Source organism: Heteronotia binoei, chromosome 21 (assembly GCF_032191835.1).
Source record: "Heteronotia binoei isolate CCM8104 ecotype False Entrance Well chromosome 21, APGP_CSIRO_Hbin_v1, whole genome shotgun sequence".
Classification (NCBI taxonomy): Eukaryota; Metazoa; Chordata; class Lepidosauria; order Squamata; family Gekkonidae; genus Heteronotia; species Heteronotia binoei.
The window spans coordinates 8,882,253-8,899,814 of NC_083243.1; the positions used below are offsets into that span (position 1 = coordinate 8,882,253).

Genomic DNA, 17,562 nt, shown 5'->3' on the forward strand with positions numbered 1-17,562 from the left:
AATCTAAACAACATTCCCCGAAGAGTTTAAAGACCGTGTAAAAAAGCAGCTTTGCATGATTAAGTTCAAATGAATACGAACGAGAAGAATTACGGGTTGAAACCAGAGATGCTATCAAGAAAGAATGTGCAAAAATTATTCCTGCAGCCAAAAAAACTGAAACGCCTTGATGGATAGCTGATGAAACGCTTAAAACGGCTAAAGACAAGAGGGGAAGCAAAGGGGAAAAAAAAAGGTGACAGAAATAGAATCAAAAGCTTAAATCAGCGTTTCAGTCGCTCACATGCTGAGGCAAGGAGAACTATTATAATAACCCCCATAAGGAAACGGAAGAGAACAACAAAAAAAAAGGAAGAACGAGAGATCTGTTTCACAAGATCCAAGAACTCAAAGGGAAATTTAAAGAATGCAGAAAAACATGGAAATGTAGCTGTTGCTCAGTTGTAGTCAAGTCGCAGAGACAAGTCTTTGTGACCCCATGGACCAAACGCCAGGCCCACCATCTTTGAAATCTGCTCAGATTCATGTTAGCTATGTTGTTTGGTGTTGTTCAGTCGCACAGTCGAGTCCGACTCCTTGCGACCCCATGGACCGAGTCACGCCAGGCCCTCCTGTCTTCCACCATCCTCTGAAGTCTGCTCAAATTCGTGTTAGTTACACCAGTAACGCTGTCCAGCCATCTCATCTTTTGCCATCCCCTTCTTCTTTTGCCCTCTGTCTTTCCCAGCATCAGGGTCTTCTCCAGGGAGTGCTCCCTTCTCATTTGGTGGCCCAAGTATTGGAGCTTCAGCTTCAGTATCTGACCTTCCAGTGAACAGTCTGGGTTGATTTCCCTTAGGACTGACTGATTGGCTCTTCTTGCAGTCCAAGGGACTCTCAAGAGTCTTCTCCAGCACCACAGCTCGAAAGCATCTCTTCTTCTGCGCTCGGCCTTCCTTATGGTCCAGCTCTCACAGCCATACATTACTACTGGGAATACCGTCGCTTTGACTATACGGACTTTTGTTGGCAGGGTGATGTCTCTACTTTTTATTATGCTGCCCAGGTTCGCCATAGCTGTCCTCCCAAGGAGCAAACGCCTTTTAATTTCATGGCTTCAGTCACCATCGGCAGTGATCTTGGATCCCAGAAATGTGAAGTCTGTCACGACTTCCACGTCTTCCCCTTCTATTTGCCAAGGTGTGATGGGGCCGGATGCCATGATCTTAGTTTTTTTGATGTTGAGTTTTAAGCCTGCTTTTGTGCTCTCCTCTTTCGCCCTCAACAAGAGGTTCTTTAGGTCCTCCTCATTTTCTGCCATTAGAGTGGTGTCATCTGCATATCTCAGGTTGTTGATGTTTTTCCCAGTAATCTTAATTCCAGCTGGTGCTACATCCAGGCCAGCATTCCGCATGATGTACTCTGCATAGAAATTAAATAAGCAGGATGACAATATACATCCTTCTCGAACCTCCTTTCCTATTCTAAAGCAAACAATTGCTCCATATCCCGTTCTGACAGTTGCTTTTTGACCCTTATACGGGTTTTTCATGAGACAGATGAGGTGGTCTGGCACTCCCACATCTTTAAGGACTTGTCACAGTTTGTTGTGATCCACACAATCAAAGGCTTTAGCATAGTCAATGAAGCAAAAATAGACGTTTTTCTGGTACTCCCGTGCTTTCTCCATAATCCAGCGAATGTTGGCAATTTGATCTCTAGTTCCTCTATCTCTCCAAAACCCAGCTTGAACTTCTGGTAAGAACATAAGAGAAGCCATGTTGGATCAGGCCAATGGCCCATCCAGTCCAACACTCTGTGTCACACAGTGGCAAAAAATTTTATATATACACACACACTGTGGCTAATAGCCACTGATGGACCTCTGCTCCATATTTTTATCTAAACCCCTCTTGAAGGGGGCTATGCTTGTGGCCGCCGCCACCTCCTGTGGCAGTGAATTCCACATGTTAATCACCCTTTGGGTGAAGAAGTACTTCCTTTTATCCGTTTTAACCTGTCTGCTCAGCAATTTCATCGAATTTGAACATGATAAACCTCTATCATGTCACCCCGCAGTCGACGTTTCTCCAAGCTAAAGAGTCCCAAGCGTTTCAACCTTTCTTCATAGGGAAAGTGTTCCAGCCCTTTAATCATTCTAGTTGCCCTTTTCTGGACTTTCTCCAGTGCTATAATATCCTTTTTGAGGTGTGGCGACCAGAACTGCACACAGTACTCCAAATGAGACCGCACCATCGATTTATACAGGGGCATTATGATACTGGCTGATTTGTTTTCAAGTCCCTTCCTAATAATTCCCAGCATGGCGTTGGCCTTTTTTATTGCAAACGCACACTGTCTTGACATTTTCAGTGAGTTATCTACCACGACCCCAAGATCTCTCTCTTGGTCAGTCTCTGCCAGTTCACACCCCATCAACTTGTATTTGTAGCTGGGATTCTTGGCCCCAATGTGCATTACTTTGCACTTGGCCACAATGAACCGCATTTGCCACGTTGACGCCCAGTTACCCAGCCTCAACAGATCCCTTTGGAGTTCCTCACAATCCTCTCTGGTTCTCACCATCCTGAACAATTTAGTGTCATCCGCAAACTTGGCCACTTCACTGCTCACTCCCAATCTACCTGAAGCCTATCTTTAACATGAGCTTGCTGGCATGTGAAATGAGTACAATGGTGCGATAGTTTGAACATTCCTTGGCATCACCCTTCTTTGGGATTGGAATATAAACTGATCTTTTCCAATCCTGCGGCCACTGTTGCGTTTTCCAAATTTGCTGACATAATGTGTGCATCACTTTAACAGCATCGTCTTTTAAGACTTTGGATAGCTCAACTGGGATACCGTCATCTCTGCTCGCTTTATTGTTAGTAATGCTTTCTAAAGCCCATTTGACTTTACACTCCAGAATGTCTGGCTCGAGGTCAGCGATTCCACTGTCATGGTTGTCAAGGACATTGAGATCCTTCTTGTATAATTCCTCTGGGTATTCTTGCCACCTCTTCCTAATCTCTTCTGCTTCTGTTAGGTCCCTATCGTTTTTGTCCTTTATCATTGCCATCTTTGCACGAAACGTTCCCTTTATTTCTCCAATTTTCTTGAAGATCTCTTGTCCTTCCCATTCTGTTATTTTCCTCTATTGCTTTGCATTGTTCCTTCAGGAAGGTCTCCTTATTTCTCCTTGCTGTTCTCCGAAAATCTGCATTCAGTTGGGTGAATTTTTCCTTCTCACCTTTGCCTTTCGCTTTTCTTCTTTCCTCAGCTATTTGTAAAGCCTCTTCAGACAGCCACTTTGCTTTCTTGCATTTCTTTTTCTTTGGGATGGTGCTCATTGCTGCCTTTTGTACAATGTCACGAACTTCCGTCCATAGTTCTTCAGGTGCTCTATCAAACAGGACTATTTTTATTTTTAAAAAGACAGGGCCAAATACACTGAGAAACTATACAGAAGTGGTGAAAGAATGACAGATACCTTCCAAGAAGGATCTTCTGAAGAAGAACACACAGTTTTTAGAAAGTGAAGTCATAGAATCATAGAGTTGGAAGGGACCTCCAGAGTCATCTAGTCCAACCCCCTGCACAATGCAGGAAACTCACAAACTCCTCCCCCCAAATTCACAGGATCTCCATCGCTGTCAGATGGCCATCTAGCCTCTGTTTAAAAACCTCCAAGGAAGGCGAGCCCACCACCTCCGAGGAGGAAGCCTGTTCCACTGAGGAACCGCTCTAACGGTCAGGAAGTTCTTCCTAATGTTGAGCCGGAAACTCTTTTGATTTAATTTCAACCCACTGGTTCTGGTCCTACCTTCTGGGGTCACAGAAAACAATTCCACACCTTCCTCTACATGACAGCCCTTCAAGTACTTGAAGATGGTGATCCTATCACCTCTCCAGGCTAAACATCCCCAGCTCCTTCAACCTTTCCTCATAGGACTTGGTCTCCAGACCCCTCACCATCTTCGTCACTCTCCTCTGGACCCGTTCCAGCTTGTCTAAATTGTTCTTAAAATGTGGTGCCCAAAACTTAACACAATACTCCAGATGAGGTCTTACCAGAGCAGAGTAAAGCGATACCATCACATCACGTGATCTGGACACTATATTTCTGTTGACACAACCCAAAATTGCATTTGCCTTTTTAGCCACCGCATCACACTGTTGACTCATGTTCAGCGTATTATCCACTAAGACCCCTAGATCCTTCTCGCACAGACTACTGCTAAGACAAGTCTCCCCCATCCTATAACCATACATTGGATTTTTCCTACCTAATTGCAGAACTTTACATTCACCCCTGTTAAAATTCAATTTATTGGCTTTAGCCCAGTTTTCCAGCCTGTCAAGGTCATCCTGTATCCTCTGTTTGTGTCTTCTACTGTATTTGCAACCCCTCCCAATTTAGTATCATTGGAAAATTTAATAAGCATTCCCTCTGTTTCTTCATCCAAAGCATTGATAAAGATGTTGAACAAAACGGGTTCCAGGACAGATCCTTGGGGCACTCCACTTGTCACTCCTCTCCAAGAGGATGACGGACCATTCACAAGCACTCTTTGGGTGCAATCTGTCAATCGGTTGCAGATCCACCTAATGGTTACAGGATCCAAACCACATTTTACCAACTTGTCAACAAGGATAGTATGTGGAACCCTATCAAAAGCCTTACTGAAATCAAGATAAGCGATGTCTACAGCATTCCCCTGATCCAGCAAGGTAGTCACTTTCTCAAAAAAAAAAAAAAAGAGATCAGGTTAGTCTGACATAACTTCAGAGCTGCAGACCTGCATTTCAGAAGTCAGAGTTGCACTGAAAATATTGGGGGGGGGGGGGGGAATCACCAGGCGTAGATGGAATATCAACACAGTTATACCAACGCAGAGAAACAGAGTTCATCAAACAGAGGCCAAGGCCTTCCCCAGTGTTGCTTTCTGGCACTGGGATTCACAGGATTAGTGCCTCTGAATGTGGATTAGTGCCTCTGAAGGCTGTAAGCCAAAAATTCTACTTGTGAGCTCCTGGCATTAAACTTGTGAGCTCCTGCATAAATCAGTTGGCTCCGGGGCCGTTTTTCCTGAGCTAAGATGACAATGTGTGAGCCGGAGGCGAAAAAAACTGTAAGCTACCTCACACTAACTCAGCTTAGAGGGAACACCGTTGTGTTGCTGGCGACCAGATCGAGAAGGATAATGCATGCCACGGTATTCCCCATTCCTATGCATGGGAGTTGGACAGTGAACATTGGACAACGAAGAAAGTGGACAGGATGAAAAGTGAAATGGGGTGTTGCAGGAGGGCTTTACTGATACCGGGGACTGCCCAAAAGGCATTTGGAGGTTCTAGAGCAAATCAGATCAGGGGTTCTAGAGCAAATCAAGCCACAGTGACCCTCAGTTTGCAAGACGAGCAAGGCTGTGAACGAAAGAAGACGAAGACGAAGAAGACAACATTGGATTTATATTCTGGCCCTCCACTCAGATCCTCAGAGAGGCTCACAATCTCCGTTATCTTCCTCCCCCACAACAAACACCCTGTGAGGTAGGTGGGGCTGGGAGAGCTCTTACAGCAGCTGCCCTTTCAAGGACAACTTTGCGAGAGCTCTGGCTGACCCGAGCCCATTCCAGCAGCTGCCAGTGAAGGAGGGGGAATCAAACCCGGTTCTCCCAGATTAGAGTCCGTGCACTTAACCACTACACCAAACTGGCTCTCTGACATTTTGGAGGTCATTCATCAGAGGGTCGCCATACATCAGAAGAGACTCGATGGCATTTACACACATACTGTAAAAGCGAAGTAGGACTGGAACTGTTTTCCAAGATGGTGCTTGTGAAGCTAATATAGGTGTGAAAAAGTTCCCACATCTTTGGAGACTGACAGGTCAACACCAGAGGTGACCCTCAATCCATCAGAACTCCCGTCGAGCGGTGGAATTCCAGCAGGAGCTCCTTTGCATATTAGGCCACACACTCCTGATGTAGCCAATCCTCCTGGAGCTTACAGTAGACCTGTACTGAGAGCCCTGTAAGGAATTCTAGCAGGACCTCCTTTGCATATTAGGCCCCACCCCCTGATGCAGCCAATCCTCCTGGAGCTTACAGTAGGTCCTGTACTGAGAGCCCTGTAAGGAATTCTAGCAGGAACTCCTTTGCATATTAGGCCACACACTCCTGATGTAGCCCAATCCTCCAAGAGCTTACAAAGAAGAGCTTACAAAGAAGAGCTGGAGGTGGAAAGAAAGCAAGTTTAACTTTAAATGCATTCTCCAAGCTGCTGTCTGGCTTGGCCTGGAGAAAGAGGAAATGCCTTCTCCAAGCCAGCCGATGCAGTGGTGGGAGCTTCAAGAGCCACACCCTCTGTTTGAAAGAGCCACATGTGGCTCCTGAGCCCCAGTTTGGCCACCCCTGCCTAGTGGTCCATTCAATATTCCACTGCCTTGTCTCAAGGGTAAAAAACTGCAGTTTAATCCGCAAGAGAGAAACGCAGAGATACACCGACGTAATATTGAATCAACCAGTAGGGGGAGCAAACCATACATGGAGCAGAACTCACCCCCCCCCCACCCCTTCCCAAAGAAACAGGGGCTGACAAGTCAGGAGAAGGAAAATGCAGGGAAGCCCCCAGCCCCTTCAGCCTTTCAATACAGGAAGGGGCTCCAATCTCATCCTGTTCATTGAAAATAAACTTATTCTTTATTTCAGGGAAGCGGAGCGGCCCTGTCGCCCACGGGGTCTCGGAACATCAGTAACAACTAATTCCCAAGAATCAATTAGCATTCTTATTAAATTCCCTTACGCTGACTCATCTGGATCTGGAAATACTCGTCCCGTCCTCCTTAAGAGGGAACCAGTCTTCCAACGACATGTTGCCAACATCTTTTAAAAAACAGCAAAAAAGCTGACACTAGGAATGCGAAGCAGTTTTCCAATTGTTTGCACACGAGTACGAGAGCCCATCATTCATCGGTTCCCAACAGGGCGCTCTGCTCCTTCCAAGAATCAATCAATTCACCGCTCTTGAATTCGAAAGACTCGGCAGGTTGCAAACAGTCTCAGGTCTGTGTCATTTCTGATTCTCGAGACACGGAGCCGCTGAAGAAAGGAAGCACTGCTGAGAAGTCACCCCCTGCCCGACACCCAAGAGCGAAGAGCCAGTTTGGTGTAGTGGTTAAGTGTGAGGACTCTCGTCTGGGAGAACCGGGTTTGATTCCCCACTCCTCCACTTGCACCTGCTGGAATGGCCTCGGGTCTAATCATTCATTATTTCCAAATGGAGGGAAGGCATTTAAAAGGCATGCAGTCCCTTTAAATGTGAGGGCCAGAACTTCCATCACGCTTGTCACACCCTTGCTCCTGGCTCCACCTCCAAAGTCCCCAGATATTTCTTGAGTCACACCTGGCAACCCTACCTTTGAGCAACGAAATGAGAGTCCGTTTGGTGCAGTGGTTAAGTGTGTGGACTCTTATCTGGGAGAACCGGGTTTGATTCCCCACTCCTCCACTTGCACCTGCTGGAATGGCCTTGGGTCAGCCATAGCTCTGGCAGGGGTCGTCCTTGAAAGGGCAGCTGCTGTGAGAGCCCTCTCCGGCCCCACCCACCTCACAGAGTGACTGTTGTGGGGGAGGAAGGTAAAGGAGATTGTGAGCAGCTCTGAGACTCTTTGGAGTGGAGGGTGGGATATAAATCCAATATCTTCATCTAGCTCACAGGGTGTCTGTTGTGGGGGAGGAGGTAAAGGAGATTGTAGGCCGCTCTGAGACTCTGTCCTTGGAAGGGCAGCTGCTGTGAGAGCTCTTTCAGCTCCACCTACCTCACAGGGTGTCTGTTGTGGGGGAGGAAGGGAAAGGAGATTGTGAGCGCTCTGAGACTCTGTCCTTGGAAGGGCAGCTGCTGTGAGAGCTCTTTCAGCTCCACCTACCTCACAGGGTGTCTGTTGTGGGGGAGGAAGGGAAAGGAGATTGTGAGCCGTTCTGAGACTCTGTCCTTGGAAGGGCAGCTGCTGTGAGAGCTCTTTCAGCTCCACCTACCTCACAGGGTGTCTGTTGTGGGGGAGGAAGGGAAAGGAGATTGTGAGCCGCTCTGAGACTCTGTCCTTGGAAGGGCAGCTGCTGTGAGAGCTCTTTCAGCTCCACCTACCTCACAGGGTGTCTGTTGTGGGGGAGGAAGGGGAAAGGAGATTGTGAGCCGCTCTGAGACTCTGTCCTTGGAAGGGCAGCTGCTGTGAGAGCTCTTTCAGCTCCACCTACTCACAGGGTGTCTGTTGTGGGGGAGGAAGGGAAAGGAGATTGTGAGCCGCTCTGAGACTCTGTCCTTGGAAGGGCAGCTGCTGTGAGAGCTCTTTCAGCTCCACCTACCTCACAGGGTGTCTGTTGTGGGGGAGGAAGGGAAAGGAGATTGTGAGCCGCTCTGAGACTCTGTCCTTGGAAGGGCAGCTGCTGTGAGAGCTCTTCAGCTCCACCTACCTCACAGGGTGTCTGTTGTGGGGGAGGAAGGGAAAGGAGATTGTAGGCCGCTCTGAGACTCTGTCCTTGAAGGGCAGCTGCTGTGAGAGCTCTTTCAGCTCCACCTACCTCACAGGGTGTCTGTTGGGGGGAGGAAGGAAAGGAGATTGTAGGCCGCTCTGAGACTGTCCTTGGAAGGGCAGCTGCTGTGAGAGCCCTCTCAGCCCCACCCACCTCACAGGGTATCTGTTGTGGGGAAGAAGGGAAAGGAGATTGTGAGCCCCTTTTGAAGGGCAGCTGCTGGGAGAGCCCTCTCAGCCCCACCCACCTCACAGGGTGCCTGTTGTGGGGGAGGAAGGGAAAGGAGATTGTAGGCCGCTCTGAGACTCTGTCCTTGAAAGGGCAGCTGCTGTGAGAGCCCTCTCAGCCCCACCACCTCACAGGGTGTCTGTTGTGGGGGAGGAAGGGAAAGGAGATTGTGAGCCCCTTTTGAAGGGCAGCTGCTGGGAGAGCCCTCTCAGCCCCACCAACCTCACAGGGTGCCTGTTGTGGGGGAGGAAGGGAAAGGAGATTGTGAGCCGCTCTGAGACTCTGTCCTTGAAAGGGCAGCTGCTGTGAGAGCCCTCTCCACCCCACCCACCTCACAGGGTATCTGTTGTGGGGGAAGAAGGGAAAGGAGACTGCAGGCCGCTCTGAGACTCTGTCCTTGAAAGGGCAGCTGCTATGAGAGCCCTCTCCAGCCCCACCCACCTCACAGGGTGTCTGCTGTGTGAGAGGAAAAGAAAGGAGATTGTAGGCCACTCTGAGACTGATTCAGAGAGAAGGGCAGGGTATAAAACTGCGGTCTTTTTCTTCTTCTCTGCAATCCACCCTGATCTTGTGCTTCAGCAGAGACCCGCAGCATTAAGACCTGGGTAAGGTGGCACCGGGGGCTGCCCCAGGGTGGGAAGCAGACTTGCCGCTTCTGGCAAAAGTGGGGTGGGCAAAAAAGAAGACAAAAAACTCCATGAGCTAGGAGGGCACCCCAAGTAGTGAGCTGGAAAGGTTCCAGGACTCGATGGTAGATCACTCTGTTCTCAGAAGAGATAGCTGGCAGCCGTAACGCATCCTTTGTTCCTGCTGGCAGGGAAGCGTGGGTAACACTGAAACATCGCGCCCTCTGCAGAAGAAAGTTCCAATACCCCGTGGAGGAGATTTAGGTTAGGTGCAATTACTGCAGGTAAAATAGCTGAACTTTGCACTGATTTGAAATTCAACTGCACTTAAAGTGAATCAGAGCCTTGGTCAATTGACGTTCATGTTGTCTACCTGGAGTGGCAGTGGCTCTCCAAGGCTGCAGGCGGTGGTCTTTCACGACACGTAAGAACATAAGAACCTAAGAGAAGCTATGTTGGATCAGGCCAATAACCCATCCAGTCCCACACTCTGCATCACAGAAGAATATAAGAGAAGCCATGTTGGATCAGGCCAGTGGCCCATCCAGTCCAACACTCTGTGTCACATAAGAACATAAGAGAAGCCATGTTGGATCAGGCCAGTGGCCCATCCAGTCCCACACTCTGTGTCACATAAGAACATCAGAGAAGCCATGTTGGATCAGGCCAGTGGCCCATCCAGTCCCACACTCTGTGTCACATAAGAACATCAGAGAAGCCATGTTGGATCAGGCCAGTGGCCCATCCAGTCCAACACTCTGTGTCACATAAGAACATAAGAGAAGCCATGTTGGATCAGGCCAGTGGCCCATCCAGTCCCACACTCTGTGTCACATAAGAACATCAGAGAAGCCATGTTGGGTCAGGCCAGTGGCCCATCCAGTCCAACACTCTGTGTCACATAAGAACATCAGAGAAGCCATGTTGGGTCAGGCCAGTGGCCCATCCAGTCCCACACTCTGTGTCACATAAGAACATCAGAGAAGCCATGTTGGATCAGGCCAGTGGCCCATCCAGTCCAACACTCTGTGTCACATAAGAACATCAGAGAAGCCATGTTGGATCAGGCCAGTGGCCCAGCCAGTCCCACACTCTGTGTCACATAAGAACATCAGAGAAGCCATGTTGGGTCAGGCCAATGGCCCCTCCAGTCCAACACTCTGTGTCACATAAGAACATTAGAGAAGCCATGTTGGGTCAGGCCAATGGCCCATCCAGTCCACCACTCTGTGTCACATAAGAACATAAGAGAAGCCATGTTGGATCAGGCCAATGGCCCCTCCAGTCCAACACTCTGTGTCACATAAGAACATAAGAGAAGCCATGTTGGATCAGGCCAGTGGCCCATCCAGTCCCACACTCTGTGTCACATAAGAACATAAGAGAAGCCCTGTTGGATCAGGCCAATGGCCCATCCAGTCAAACGCTCTGTGTCACATAAGAGAAGCCATGTTGGATCAGGCCAATGGCCCATCCAGTCAAACGCTCTGTGTCACATAAGAGAAGCCATGTTGGATCAGGCCAATGGCCCATCCAGTCCAACGCTCTGTGTCACATAAGAGAAGCCATGTTGGGTCAGGCCAATGGCCCATCCAGTCCAACACTCTGGGTCACACAGTGGCCAAAAAAATCAAATGCCAACATTAGGTCCACCGGTGTGACTAGAAGCCCTCCCACTGTGCCCCCCCCACCCAAGCACCAAGAATACAGAGCATCACTGCTCCAGACTGAGAGCTCCAACGTTAAGTTGTGGATAACAGTCACTGATGGACCTCTGCTCCATATGTTTATCCAATCCCCTCTTGAAGCTGTCTATGCTTGTAGCCGCCACCACCTCCTGTGGCAATGAATTTCATGTGTTAATCACCCTTTGGGTGAAGGACTTCCTTTTATCAGTTCTAATCCGACTGCTCAGCAATTTCTTTGAATGCCCAGAGTTCCTTTATTGTGAGAAAAGGACTTTTTTCTCTACCTTCTTTATCCCCTGCATGATCTTGTAAACCTCTCTCATGTCACCCCGCAGTCGACGTTTCTCCAAGCTAAGAGCCCCAAGCGTTTTAACCTTTCTTCATAGGGAAAGGATTCCAAACCTTTAAACATTCTAGTTGCCCTTTTCTGCACTTTTTTCCAGTGCTATAATATCCTTTTTGAGGTGCGGTGACCAGAATTGTACACAGTATTCCAAATGAGGCCACACGATAGATTTATACAGGAGTATTATGATACTGGCTGATTTCTTTTCAATTCCCTTCCTAATTATTCCCAGCAAGGCGTTGGTCTTTCCACCAAAGTTAGTGTTTCCACCAAAGTAGTGAAGCCACGTTGGATCAGGCCAATGGCCCATCCAGTCCAGCACTCTGTGTCACATAAGAACATCAGAGAAGCCATGTTGGATCAGGCCAATGGCCCATCCAGTCCAACACTCTGTGTCACATAAGAACATAAGAGAAGCCATGTTGGATCAGGCCAGTGGCCCATCCAGTCCAGCACTCCGTGTCACATAAGAACATCAGAGAAGCCCCGTTGGGTCAGGCCAGTGGCTCCTCCAGTCCAACACTCTGTGTCACATAAGAACATAAGAGAAGCCATGTTGGGTCAGGCCAGTGGCCCCTCCAGTCCAACACTCTGTGTCACATAAGAACATAAGAGAAGCCACGTTGGATCAGGCCAATGGCCCATCCAGTCCAGCACTCTGTGTCACATAAGAACATAAGAGAAGCCATGTTGGGTCAGGCCAGTGGCCCATCCAGTCCAGCACTCCGTGTCACATAAGAACACCAGAGAAGCCCTGTTGGGTCAGGCCAATGGCCCATCCAGTCCAACACTCTGTGTCACATAAGAACATAAGAGAAGCCATGTTGGGTCAGGCCAATGGCCCATCCAGTCCAACACTCCATGTCACATAAGAACATCAGAGAAGCCCTGTTGGGTCAGGCCAATGGCCCATCCAGTCCAACACTCCGTGTCACATAAGAACATCAGAGAAGCCCTTTTGGATCAGGCCAGTGGCCCCTCCAGTCCAACACTCTGCGTCTCATAAGAACATCAGGGAAGCCATGTTGGATCAGGCCAGTGGCCCCTCCAGTCCAGCACTCTGTGTCTCATAAGAACATCAGGGAAGCCATGCGGAATTAATAATAATAATACTAAAATAGCTTTTAATTCTATCCCGCCCTCCCCGCCTAGGCGGCTCAGGGTGGCTAACAACAGCTCATACATTAACTGTTAGAGTGGTTCCTCAGTGGAACAGGCTTCCTCCTCGGGAGGTGGTGGGCTCTCCTTCCTTGGAGGTTTTGAAACAGAGGCCAGATGGCCATCTGACAGCAATGAGGATCCTGTGAATTTAGGGGGAGGTGTTTGTGAGTTTAGAGCGGTTCCTCAGTGGAACAGGCTTCCTCCTTGAGAGGTGGTGGGCTCTCCTTCCTTGGAGGTTTTTCAACAGAGGCTGGATGGCCATCTGACAGCAATGAAGATCCTGTGAATTTAGGGGAAGGGATTTGTGAGTTTCCTTCATTGTGCAGGGGGTTGGACTAGATGACCCTGGAGGCCCCTTCCGACTCTAGGATTCTATGAATAAGTCCTAAACCACATATAGGCTGGTAAAATTCAGCATGACATAACCACCTAGATGGTAAGGTGCTAATAAGGTGTTGGGGGGAGCGATGACTTCAGGGACCACCCCCCCCCCCCCGCTGGATCAATTAAAACCTGGCGGGAGAGCTCTGTCTTACAGGCCCTGCGGAACTTAGATTTCATCTTGCAATCACAAGTCACTAGTAAAACAGGAGCCAAGCTATTCTCAGGGGTACAAGAAATGCTTCTAAATGACAAGAGTGTCCAGGGCAGCGCTGTTTTTTTTAGTAGGAACACAGTTCCCGCTGGCTTTGCATTGGAGGTGTGGCCTAAAATGCAAATGAGTTCATGCTGGGCTTTTTCTACAAAGAAGCCCAGTGTGAAACAATGCTGACATCAGGGGTGTGGCCTAATGTACAAATAAGTCCCCGCTGGGCTTTTTCTACCAAAAAAAGTCCAGTGTGAAACAATGGTGATGTCAGGGGGTGTGGCCTAATGCGCAAATAAGTCCCTGCTGGGCTTTTTCTATTAAAAAAAGCCCAGTGTGAAACGATGGCGACTCCAGGGGGTGTGGGCAAATATACAAATAAGTCCCTGCTGGGATTTTTTCTACCCAAAAAAGCCCAGTGTGAAACAATGGTGACTTCAGAGGGTGTGGCTTAATATGCAAATGAGCTCACACTGGGCTTTTTCTATTAAAAAAGCCCAGTGTGAAACGATGGCAACTCCAGGGGGTGTGGCCTAATATACAAATAAGTCCCTGCTGGGATTTTTTCTACCAAAAAAAGCCCAGTGTGAAACAATGGCGACTCCAGGGGGTATGGCCTAATATGCAACTGAACTCATGCTGGCTTTTTCTACCAAAAAAAGGCCCTAGTCCAGGGCATGTGTGAACCTTCTAGTCGAAGGCTTCTTTGATCTGGCTGCAGGGAGACATCTGGCCAAGACGTGCACCCCACTCTGCTTTTCAGCACCCCGACTACTGCCCGCTTTCCGTTCCTCTGGGAGTCACCCTGCCTATCTTTCTGGCCAATCTTTTTATCTCGGAGGGGTCTGGGGGGAAGCTGCCGCTGAGAGCAGCAGTTGTCAGCACCCCAGAAGGAAACCGGTTCACAGAACGCCGCTTCCTGAACCGCAAGGAGCTAGGAGTGCATCACGGCTGCAAACCCGTTTGCAAGCTTGAAGGTGCCGGGCACGGAGTGCACACCTGTTCTAACAGGGGTTCCCAGCTCCAGTGTGAGAAATTCCTGGAGATTGGAGGGAGGGGGTGGAGCCCTGGGTGGGGAGGGAGTGCAGAGGGGGTGTGTGTGAAGCCCTAGAGCCCATACTCCAAGGCTGCTGCTGTATCCAGGGGAACCGATCCAAGTCGCCTGGGAGTCAGTGGTAATTCCAGGAGATCTCCAGGCCCCTCTTGGAGGTTGGCAACGACACTGAGTTCAGCCAAGAGGCCACCATTCTGGCACCAAAGGAAGGAAACGAAGGTCATGGGGGAGGGGTGGCCATGTAACCCCAAGGCTTCTAGGGGTTGCCACACTTACTTAACGTAAGAGCCTGCAAGACAGGGCGGGAGACAGGAATTGAAGGAGAAAGGCAGGCAGGCAAATGGGGGAGGGAGGGAGAGAGAGATGGAAAGAAAGCAACTTGAACTTTAAATGCCTTCTCCAAGCCAGCCAACAAAATGGTGGGGGCTTTGAGAGTCATACAGTACGTGTGGGAGAGCCAAGGTGGCCCCCCAAGCTGCCGTTTGGCCACCCCCGTCCCAGGTCCAGCCTCCTGGCACCCACCAACACCTTTCCCAGAGCTTGCCAACTGTTTTTAGAAAGTGGCGGTGGGGGAGACAGGGAAGGCTTTTGCCCATCGACTCCCGGAGACTCGACTGGCTGCACAGATTTTTGTAAAAGGCTGCTGTGTTGCTGGAGAGAGATCAGGAGCAATTCCGGGAGATCTTGGAGGTTGGCAACCACACTGAGTACAGCCAAGAGGACACCATTCTGGCACCAAAGGAAGGTAACGATGGTCATTGGGGGGGTGGGGGGGGTGGCCATGTAACCCCAAGGCTTCTAGGGGTGGGCACACTTCCTTAACATAAGAGCCACTTAGAGCTGCAAGACAGGGCAGGGCGGGAGACAGGGATTGAAGGAGAGAGGCAGGCAGGCAGGCAAACGGGGGAGGGAGAGAGAGACGGAAAGAAAGCAACTCGAACTTAAAATGCCTTCTCCAAGCCACTAGCTGGCTCGGAGCAGTGATTTAATGAGGGAAAATGCCTTCTCCAAGCCAGCGAACCAAACGGCGGGGGCTTTGAGAGCCATACAGTATGTGTGGAAGAGCTGCAGGTAATCCCCGAAGCCGCAGTTTGGCCACCCCCCGTCCCAGGTCCAGCCTCCTGGCACCCACCACCTTTCCCAGAGCTTGCCAAGTGTTTTTAGAAAGCGGCGGTGGGGGCGGGGCAGGGATTTTTGTGAAGAGACTCGATTTTTGTCAAAGGCCGCTGCGGTGCTGGGGGGAGCTCAGGAGCAATTCCGGGAGATGCCCCGGCCCCCCCTGGAGATTGGCAATCCCGCGCGGAGGCGCCCAGACGGCGTACTTACGATCACGGGCAGGGAGCAGACGACGAAGGTGACGGTCATGAGCGCCAGGAGGACGAGGTGGCTCAGCTCCTCCATGCGGCCGGCGCGTAAAACGCCCGAGAGCTTCTTGGCGCCCGGCGGAGGAGCCCCGGCCACGGAGCCGGTGCGGGGGGGCTGGCGGCGCGCCATGCCGTAGAGGCTCCGCATGCTGGCCACGTTGCAGAGGCCGACGGCCAGCACCAGCAGGCCCAGGAGGCTGGCGTAGACGACGGAGTAGCGGCTCCCGGCGCCGGCCATGCGGATGAAGCACCAGGTGCCCGGGCAGTACTGGACGGCGCGGCCAAAGCCGAGGAGCGGCAGGGCGCACACGAGGGCGCACAGGGCCACGGCGGCGCCGGTGAGGAGGGCGCCCAGACGGCGGCTCGTGTGGCGCTCGTAGAAGTAGGGGCGGCCCAGCGACAGCCAGCACTCCAGCGCCATGGCCAGCAGCAGGGCGGTGGGCGCCAGGCCGAAGAAGGCCATGAGGAAGGCGAAGATTTGGCACAGCTTGCCCGGCGACGCCTCGCCCGCGTCTCCTCCTCCTTCCGACGGCCACAGCTCGCTGAGGCTGCGGTTGCGGGCGTAGGCGGCCAGCACGATGGGGCTGAGCAGGCACTTGCCCAGCAGGTCGGTGGTGGCCAGCGCGCTCACCAGCAGGTAGAAAGGCGAAGCCCGCGCCGGGCGGCCCCCGCGCAACAGCCGGGCGCGCAGCTGGTGGTGCCAAAGGAAGCCCAGCGCCAGCACGTTGCCCACCAGCCCGGCGGCGAAGAGCAGCGAGCCCGGCAACGCCGTACGGCCTCCCGCCAGGCTCCGGTGGCTGCTGCAGCGGTAAGGGGGAGCCATTGGGGGGGAGAAGGGAAAACGGCGGCGGCGGCGGCGCGGGAGCCACCACCCTGCGCCTCGAGGGGACGCACGGCGCGACTGAGCCCGTGCGAAGGGGAGGCCCTCGCGGGGCTGCCGGAGCGGGGGGGGGGGGCAAGGAAGGGAGGCCTGCCCAGGAAGAGAGGGGGAGGGCACTCGACGGCCCGGCGGGGAGGGGAGGGGAGGGGAGGCAGGCGTGGCTCGACGGGGCCGGAGTGAACGGCGAGAAGGGAGGTGCAGGGAGGGACGGAAGAAGAAGAAATTGGATTTCTGTCCCGCCCGCCGCTCCGAATCTCAGAGCGGCTCACAATCTCCTTTATCTTCCTCCCCCCCCACCCCCCCCCCCAACCCAACAACAGACAAAAGCCCCGTGGCGAAGAGGGGTAAAGCTGCAGTCCTAAGCTCTGCTCACGACCTGACTTCGATCCCCGGCGGAAGCTGGGTTTTCAGGTCGCCGGCTCGAGGTCGACTCAGCCTTCCGATCCTGCCGAGGTCGGTCGAAGGAGTCCCCAGCTTGCTGGGGGTGGGGTGGGGGGAAAGCGTAGAGGACTGGGGAAGGCGAGGGCAAACCGCCCCGTAAAAAAAAGTCTGCCGGGAAAACGTTGTGAAAGCAACGTCACCCCAGAGTTGGAAACGACTGGTGCTTGTACAGGAGACTATCTTTACCTTAAAGAGCCCAGTGGCAAAGAGTGGTAAAGCTGCAGTCCTAAGCTCTGCTCACGACCTGACTTCGATCCCCGGCGGAAGCTGGGTTTTCAGGTCGCCGGCTCGAGGTCGACTCAGCCTTCCATCCTTACGAGGTCGGTTAAATGAGTCCCCAGCTTGCTGGGGGGGGGGGGAGCGTAGACGACTGGGGAAGGCAAGGGCAAACCACCCCGTAAAGAAAGGTCTGCCGTGAAAATGTTGCGAAAGCAACGTCACCCCAGAGTCGGAAACGACTGGCGCTTGCACAGGGGACCCTTCCTTTCCCACAACAGACACCCTGTGAGCAGGACCGGGAGCCACCGGTTTTTTTAGGAGGGGCAAAACTAAAAAATGGCGCCCCCTTATGGTCCATTCTGTCTTATGGTCCCATAGAATACAATGGACCATACCCAATTTGGTGCCCCCCTCTGTTGGCGCCCAGGGCAAGCACCCCCCCTCTGCTCCCCC

At 51.6% G+C, this 17,562-nt stretch overlaps 1 protein-coding gene across 1 annotated transcript in view; it reads right to left on the minus strand.

Annotated features, from left to right (window-relative positions):
- Positions 1-16,392, minus strand: part of PTGDR (prostaglandin D2 receptor) — a 40,930-nt gene extending 24,538 nt beyond the window's left edge. Inside the window, exon 1 of the mRNA XM_060261474.1 lies at positions 15,532-16,392. Within this exon, the coding sequence (XP_060117457.1) occupies positions 15,532-16,392 (861 nt within the window). The remainder of the gene's footprint in view (positions 1-15,531) is intronic.
- Between the last annotated feature and the right edge of the window lie 1,170 nt (positions 16,393-17,562).